An 8908-nucleotide genomic window follows, 5' to 3' on the forward strand; every position below is an offset into this window, starting at 1 on the left:
CTGCCACCCAGCTTTGTGTCATTCGCAAACTTAGAGATGTTACATTTAATTCGCTGGTTTAAATTGTTTATGTGTTGTAAATAACTGGGGTCCCAGCACCGAGCCTTGCGGCACCCCACTAGTCACTGCCTGCCGTGCTGTTAATTCCTACTCTTTGCTTCCTGTCTGACAACCAGTTCTCTATCCATGTCAATACCCTACCCCCAATACCATGTGCTCTAATTTTGCATACTAATCTTTTGTGTGGGACCTTGTCAAAGGCTTTTTGAAAGTCCAGATACACCACCTCCACAAGCTCTCCCTTATCCATTCTACTTGTTACATCCTCAAAAAATTCCAGAAGATTAATCAAGCATGCTTGCCCCTTCATCAATGCATGGATGAGTGGGGCCGATGGGCTTGTTTCATGCTGAGTGATTATTTGCAAAAGAGTGAAGCCTTGCTTTTGAAAGTCCAGTTGAGGGAGCCTTCACCTAAAGAAGCTCAGAGCTTCTGAGTGGCCTGCATGCTAGCAAAGATCTGTTGTGGTCAGTTTGAAAGGGTGTGGAGGTGGAGACTGGAGTATTGAACAGACTACTCAGCTGGCCGTTTCCCCAAAACTTTATTAATGTCTCAGAGATACAGAAAGTGGAAAATCATTGACATCGGTGTCCATGGCATCTGAAGATCTTTCTTCTTGTCTTCTAAACCTTTGCTTAATTTCTGACCTGCTGAGTTTCAGTAGACACCACCTGCCCATCAACCATTACCTCAACCACCTCGTACATAACTGTCTTCTTTGAAACAACAGGGTCTTCAAAAACAAAAGCATCAATCAGTCATTTCATCCAATAATTGCCTGATACAGGATCAAATCCGCATTTCTACAAGACAGATTTATGATCTTACAGTTCTGCCCACAAACATGTAGCCTGGTGTTTCACTAACTGTTTAACTGAACTGGTTGACTGGAGTTAGATACAAAATGCTGGAGTAACTCAGCGGGACAGGCTGCATCTCTGGAGAGAAGGAATCTTTGGTCTTTCGAGATACTTTGCAGAACTGTAAGAAGGAATGGGTGACGTTTCAGGTCGAGACCCTTCTGCAGACTCAAGTCTGAAGAAGAGTGTCGACCCGAAACATCACCCATTCCTTCTCTCCAGAGATGCTGCCTGTCCCACTGAGTTAAGGGCCTGTCCCACTTATGCAATTTTAAAGCAACTGCCGGTGACTAGGCTGTCGCCGACAATTCGCCGGGGTGTCGCGGGCATGACCGTGAGGAGTCTTCCAACAATCATAGTGGATCTCGGCGCGTCGCTGAGAAATCAACCGGTTTGAAATTTCTCGGCAACAGCTGGCTTATCGCCAGGTATCGTAGCTTATTGCGGGCGATGTCCCATGCTGTCCCCAGGTTTGCTAGGTTCTCTTAGATGCATTTAGAAGCACATAAAATTAAATTAAGTAAAGTCATTTGAAGATACCATAAAATACTTGTGTTTAACCAATTTATTTACCGTCAGGACATTTGACAGGTAGATTGGAGGTGACAGTTTAACGGTCAGGTAAGCGTGGGAATTTTCACGATGTTTATGGGCATCAGCGATTACTTTTAAAGTGGGCTCCCAACCCAGACATGCAACCCAGAAACCAAATATGCATCTCCCGTACATTTTCAAAGAATGTCCACGCGAAAATTAGCACCCTGGAGAAGCATTGATAAGCGTAGGAATTTCGCGATGTTTCCAAAGACGGTGTAACCTCGACCTGACTCGGCATTGTCGTGGTCATTGTCGTCGGGTAAAAGAAAATTTTGGCGATCTGCTACGACTTTGACCGTCGCCGGCAGTCGCCTACAAAATCGCGTAAGTGGGACAGGCCCTTTCACTCCAGCGTTTTGTCTCTACCTTTGATTTAAACCAGCATCTGCAGTTCTTTGCTACAAAGGTTGACTGAAGTCATGGTTAGTTCTGCAGCAACGACATCCCTCAGTTGCACCAATTGTTCTGGCCTTACCATGTTGAGGAGATATTACAAGGGCCTGTCCCAGTTACGCGATTTTTAAGGCGACTGCCGGCGACTGTCAAAGTCGTAGCAGATCCCCGAAATTTTCTTTTACCCTACGACAATGACCACAACAATGCCGAGTCAGGTCGATACAAGTTACTTTTTTTGTGAAACTAGCACCTGACTAAAAGATTACACCCACACTCCAAAGACGTACAGGTTTGTAGGTTAATTGGCTTGGTATAATTGTAAATGGTGCTCAGTGTGTAGGATAGTGTTAATGTGAGGGGATTGCTGGTTGGTGTGGGCTAGGTGTGCCGTCGGGACTGTTTCCACGCTGTATCCCTAAACTAAAATAAAGTTGAAAAGGATCTCCAACTCACCGGGAATGTTCTCTTTGACCACAGTAGAAACAGTAGATCTGGTTTTTTGCACTGTTGTTGTTTGCCTACAGAAAACAAAGAGCAAAGCATGATAGTATAAGAAAATAACTGCAGATGCTGGTACAAATCGATTTATTCACAAAGTGCTGGAGTAACTCAGCAGGTCAGGCAGCATCTCGGGAGAGAAGGAATCCTTCTCTATGAGCAAAGCATGATCTTGTACTTTAGGCAATTCACAAGGGCCTGACCATGTTGAGGAGCATTGCGGTGCCTTACAGTGCTTGCAGCAATTGAGACCAAGGTTCGATCCCGACTACGGGTGCTGTCTGTACAGAGTCTGTACGTTCTCACACACGTATGGGCGTGTGGGAAGGCAGGGCATACAGTGATGTCATTCTGCGACAAGCTCAGGATACGCAAAGCAAATTACTGTCAGTCTGAGGAAAAGTCCCGACTCAAAACATCACATTTTTTCCCTCTATGAATGCTGCCTGGCCCGCTGAGTAACTCCCACACGTAGTGTCTATCTTTGGCATAAATCAGCATCTGCAGTTCCTTGTTTCACAAGTTCACTAGTTATAGGAGTAGAATTAGGCCTTTCGGCCCATCAAGTCCACTCCGCCATTCAATCATGGCTGATCTTTGCCACCTAATCCCATTTTCCTGCCTGCTCCTCATCATCATCGATAGCCTTCTGTGGCAAAGAATTTCACAGATTTACCACCCTCTGACTAAAGACATTTCTCCTCATCTCCTTCCTAAAAGAATGTCCTTTAATTCTGAAGCTATGACCTCCGGTCCTAGACTCTACCATTAGTGGAAATATCCTCTCCACGTCCACTCTATCCAGGCCTTTCAGTATTCTGTACGTTTCAATGAGGTCCCCCCTCATTCTTCTAAACTCCAGCGAGTACAGGCCCAGTGCCGACAAACGCTCATCATAGGTTAACCCACTCAATCCTGGGATCATTCTTGTGAATCACTGAATGAACGAACAAACACTCAGATCACAGGACATCCTTGGGGAAGTTTAATGTCACTGGCAGAGCTGTGAGGTAGAGCTGCTGCCTCACAGCGCCAGACACCCGGGTTCCATCCTGACTATGGAAGCTGCCTGTACAGAGTTTATACATTCTCCCTATGACCACATGGGTTTTCTCCAGGTGCTCCGGTTTCCTCACACACTCTAGAGACGTACCGGATTGCCGGCCAATTGGCATCAGTAACATTGTCCCTAGTGTGTAGGATAGTGCTAGTGTACAGCATGTTCGCTGGTCCGCACGGACTCGATGGGCCGAAGGGCCTGATACTGCGCTGTATCTCCAAACTAAAATAAATGTATGTTTTGCAGTTATTGAAACAATTCTATTTTCTGTACTGAAGTAAATTATACCACTTCATATTTCACTTGGATAGTTTACCACCGAAAGGAATTGTCCAATTTCAGGTAACTAACCCGTAAACACCACCCCCTCTTCCCAAATCCCACACCTAGATTCATTCACATTTCTCCTCCTGCCCTTCCTGCATTGGCTTTCCACCTATATTTCTCTCTATTTTCACAATTCACGCCTCTTTTATCCTTATTTTGCACTTTCTGTCTCTATCCATGGCCTTTCTTCAACCTTCCACCTTAACCCCGCTCCCTCTGCTCAACTATATCCACCTATCGCTTCGATGAAGGGTCTCGACTCGGAACATCACCCATTGCTTTTCTCAAGAGGCGCTCCCTGACGAGTTACTCCAGCTTTTTTGTGTCGGTCTTCGCCGTGTTCCTTACCCATATCCGCCAAGCAGCCTGCGATACGTTTCGATTTCTGTCTCCAGCCTGCATTTGATATTCAGTAGCATTGTGTACTCATCGTTCTGCGCATGGATTTTACCGCGGGCCTCGGACAGTTCCATTTCCAGTGTTTGGAGCATCATCTCAAGCTTGCTCCTCTCGGTAGAGTAGCGGCAATCTGTCTCACTGAGAGATTGTTCCAGTGATGCAATCTGCAAGCCAAGAGAAAGCGGTGAGTGGGTGCGGGGCATTGTAGTGACCAGGCAGTGACCGAGCAACTATCCACTCTACTCACCATACTAAGGTAGGTCTGGAACTCCGTCTCCAGTCCCTGCAGGGTGCGTCTCAGCTCACTTAGCTGCCCCTTCTCGGCATCAAGAGCTCCAGTATTGACTGCGACTTGCAGCTCCACACTCACGCACTGAAACAGATAAAGAACACACACGTGCAAACAACAGCAGCAGGAACTCAATAGCACTTTGGTGAGGGCGCACTTGGAGTCCAGCAGGCAGCCCACCTTGCCCGAATACAGAAAGGAAGTGGACACTTTGGAGAGGTTTACCCGAATGTTGAAGATAGGCACAAAATGCTGGAGAAACTCAGCGGGTCAGGCAGCATCTCTGGAGAACATGGATAGGCGACGTTTCTCAGAGTGCTGGAGTAACTCAGCGGGTCAGGCAGCATCTCAGGAGAACATAGATAGGTGATGTTTCACAGAGTGCTGGAGTAACTCAGCGGGTCAGGCAGCATCTCTGGAGAGAAGGAATGGGTGACATTTCGGGTCGAGACCCTTCTTCAGACTGACACAAGTTGCTGGAGTAATAGCGGGCAGACAGATTGCTCCCTGAATTTGGGAATATTAGGCACAAGGCAAGGTTGGACAAACATGATTTGTTTTCTGGGACCTGCTGGGTTATTATAAATCATCTGTGTGTCTTGTGCTTGCCAGGTTGTTATGCTGCTGCCAGTAAGAATTTTGTTGTTCCATCATGAATACTTATGACAATTTAACATTCTTGTAAAGTTACGAGCTGCAAAGTTAGGAGAGGGTAGACACTTAGAACCTTTTTCTTCCCCCATGATGGATATATCTAGATTAGGGAGCAAACCTTTAAAAATGAAAGAGGGGAAGTTTCTTATACACAGAGAGGTGTGAATACCTGCAATGTGCTGACAAATGTTGCTTAACTGACAAAGAATGTTGGGGAGAGGAGGGCAGGTTTTCAGGTGGAGGTGCTTCGGCAACCCGCACCAATGCACATGATTTGATTTTTCCAGATTGTTTATTCGCTCTTTGCGGTTGTATTGAGGGCATTGCTGTCAGTGTTTCACACACACTGAAGTGTGGAAAGTTGGCCGTGAAGTGGATGGGCAGAGTAGAAGTTAGAGTCAAGAGCTTTGCAGAGGGTCATTACAGAGCGAGAGTCAAACAGGCTCGTCGTCCAAACAAGTCAATGCCAACATTAAGAAACAATTGCCAGGAACCCAGACTCTTTTCCACCTTGGCATTTGCTAAAATGTTGTGTTAATCCCCCGAGTGCATTTAAAAGGATGTGAGGGAGTTGAGCAGGGAAGAACCATGTTCTATTAAGTGATAGAAGAGGCATGAAGGGCTGAATGGCATCTGCCTGTGGGTAGAGCAGCGATTGTGTAGCTCATGTGGGAGTCCTCATGGGAAGATACTGAGATGAGACTTGACAGGGCGACTGACTGGGTGACAGGGCGACTGACTGGGTGATGCGATGACATAGCGACTGGGCGACAGGGTGACGTGGCGACATGGCGACTGGGCGACAGGGTGACGCGGTGACATGGCGACTGGGTGACAGGGTGACGTGGTGACATGGCGACTGGGCGACAGGGTGACGTGGCGACATGGCGACTGGGCGACAGGGTGACGCGGTGACATGGCGACAGGGCAACTGGGTGACAAAACAGGCCATTCGGCCCAACTTGCCCACACCAGCCAACATGTCCCAGATGAGGCCACAGCACAGAGACTCCTGTTACCTGTTCCTTGTACCAATTGTCAAGATCATCCTTGTTCTTCTTGGCCGCGGCCTCATACTTTCCACGCATCTCGTCCATAATCTGGAGCAAGTCGACGCCACTGTCAGACGTGACAGCTACGGAGACGTTACCAGACATCTGCGTACGCAGACCTTTCAGCTCCTGTCGGGAGAAAGTGACAACGTTCAGTGGTTTAGTTATTGTCAGACCTCTGTCAGACCACTCAGCTCCTGCAGGGAGAGCGTTCAGTGCATTTAGTTATTTGACTCTTGAAATGACACTCAAAGGTACACATTTATGGATAAAGGCACTTACATAGATACCAAGACAATAAGTGCAGGAGGAGGCCATTCAGCCCTTCGAGCCAGCACCGCCATTCAATATGATCATGGCTGATCATCTGCAACCAGTACCCCGTTCCCGCCTTCTCCCCATACCCCCTGACCCCGCTAGCCCCAAGAGTTAAATCTAACTCTCTCTTGAATGCACTTGTTATTTACTTCCCCATTAAATTCCTGTTCATAGGTGATAGGATCAGAATTAGGCCATTTGGCCCATTACGTCTACTCCGCCATTCAAACATCGCTGATCTATCTCTCCTCCCCAACCCCATTCTACTGCCTTCTCCACATAACCCCCAATACACATACTATTCAAGAATCTATCGATCTCTGATAATCCATTGACTTGGCCTCCACAGCCTTCTGCAGCAATGAATTCCACAGATTCACCACCCTCCTCATCTGTTTCCTAATGGAACGTCCTTTAATTCTGAGGCGATGCCCTTTGGTCCGAGACTCTCACTGGTGGAAACACCCTCTCCACGTCGCCTCTATCCGTGGAGCGGTACGATGGTGGCGCGGCAAGAGTTGCTGCCTTGCAGCGGCAGACAGGCGCTGTCTGTACGGAGTTTGTACGTTCTCCCCGTGACCGCGTGTGTTTTCTCCGAGATCTTCGGTTTCCCCCCACAGTCCAAAGACGTGCAGGTATGTAGGTTAATTTGCTTGGTGTATGTGTAAAAAAATGTCTCTGGTGTGTGTAGGATCGTGTTATAGTGTGATAGGCGCCGACACGGCGGGCCGAAGGGCCTGCTTCCGCGTTGTATCCCTAAATTAAACTAAACCACTGCTTACATCCTCGTGGTTTTTCCTGATGTAAATGATCTCCTCCCTCAGGTTCTCGATGTCCATCTCCAGCTGACTCTTATCCATGGTCATGTTGTCCAGCATTGTCCGGAGGCCGTTGATATCATTGTCCACGGACATTCGAATGCCCAGCTCGTTTTCGTACCTGTTGAGTTGGGCAGAGAGTGGGCATGAACGCGAGATATCTTGGGAATAAGGCGCAGCAGCACAGGGAGGGGTGATAGTGGGAGGGGGGCAGAGTGGGGGGTAGTGGGAGGGGACGGGGTGGGGGGTAGTCAGAGGGGGAGAGGGGGATGTGCGAGGGGGACGGGGGGGGTAGTGGATGGGGTGGGTCACTCACTTGGTTCTGAAGTCCTCGGCTGCGAGTTTGGAGTTGTCGACCTGCAGCATTACGCCCGAGTTGTCGAGGATCATGTTGATGATCTGTGGGGAGCCGAGTCAGTCCGTGTCCCTGCCCGCGCTGGCGCCTCAACACCCCCTCCCCGCACCCACCCCTCCCCGCACCTCTCCCTCAGCACCCCCTCCCTCAGCACCCCCCTCCCTCCCGTCTGCGCTCTCTCACCGTCAACTCTCCGTCGTCCAGCCCCACCCCCCACCCTCCCTCTACCCTACAACCCTCCGCCCCTTCCCTCCTCCAGCCGCCACATTGCAACCTCAGTCGTCCCCCCTCCCTCCACCCTCCTGACCCCCTCCCTGTGTATAGCTCTTTCTCGAGTAACGGAGCGCTTCCTTCCTCCCTCCCTCCCGCTCCCTCCCTCCCTCCATCCCTCCCTCCCGCTGCCTCCCTCCCTCCCTCGCCCGTGGCGGGGCTCGCTGACCTGTTCCCGGAGGCCCCTGATGGTGGCCCAGTAAGCGCTGTCGTCGCGCTGGGCGGGACCGTGCTTGTCGCAGTAAGCGCTGATCTCGACCTCCAGCTCCATGTTGGACTTCTCCAGGGCGCCGACCATGTTCAGATAATGCGCCAGGCGGTCGTTCAAGTCCTGCATCGTCTGCTTCTCGTTGTTGACGATGCCGCCCCCCATGCCCATCCCGCCGCCCAAGCTCATCCCGCTGCCCATCCCGATGTTGGAGCTCATCCCAAAGCTCATTTTGGAGCGCATCCCGCCCAAGCCCATACCGCCGCTGCGGACGTAGCCGCTGGTGCCGGTGCCGGTGTTGGAGCTCTTCATCCTCTGGCTGCCACCAGTGTAGCTCTGTGTGCTCCAGCCCTTGGAAACGACGGATCTTTGCTGACCGAAATTCATGCTGTTACAGTTAGTGCCAAGTCGGTGCTGCCCGGTCGCATCTCCCGCCCGCCCGCTTTATACCCCTGCCTCTTGCTGCCTCCGCCCAGGCGGTGGGCGTGGATGGCGCTCGGCGCCGCGGGCAACGTGAGGACCCGGACAGGCTGGGGTGGGTCCACCCGGGACACGCCCAGAGTGAGACGCAGTCTTGTCTCACAGAATTAACCCGGAGTGGCCGCGCGAACCCCACTCCCCGCCACTCGGGCCCCCAGTGGAAGCGGGGAGCAGGGAGGTGCTGGTGTAGGTTTACACCGAAGATAGACACAGTAACTCCGCGGGACAGGCAGCATCTCTGGGGGAAGGAATGTGTGAAGTTTCGGG

General features: G+C 50.4%; 1 protein-coding gene across 1 annotated transcript; it reads right to left on the minus strand.

The window, feature by feature from the left end:
* Window positions 1-590: 590 nt before the first annotated feature.
* LOC144607843 (keratin, type I cytoskeletal 19-like) lies at window positions 591-8567 on the minus strand. Its single transcript, XM_078424971.1, has 8 exons — window positions 8123-8567; window positions 7645-7727; window positions 7293-7449; window positions 6160-6321; window positions 4445-4570; window positions 4147-4361; window positions 2367-2431; window positions 591-793 (listed from the first exon to the last, which is right to left on the minus strand). The coding sequence occupies exons 1-8, from the start codon at window positions 8546-8548 to the stop codon at window positions 696-698; spliced, it is 1332 nt and encodes a 443-aa protein (XP_078281097.1). The 5' UTR covers window positions 8549-8567; the 3' UTR covers window positions 591-695.
* Window positions 8568-8908: the final 341 nt, after the last annotated feature.

Source organism: Rhinoraja longicauda, chromosome 29 (genome assembly GCF_053455715.1).
Source record: "Rhinoraja longicauda isolate Sanriku21f chromosome 29, sRhiLon1.1, whole genome shotgun sequence".
NCBI lineage: Eukaryota > Metazoa > Chordata > Chondrichthyes > Rajiformes > Arhynchobatidae > Rhinoraja > Rhinoraja longicauda.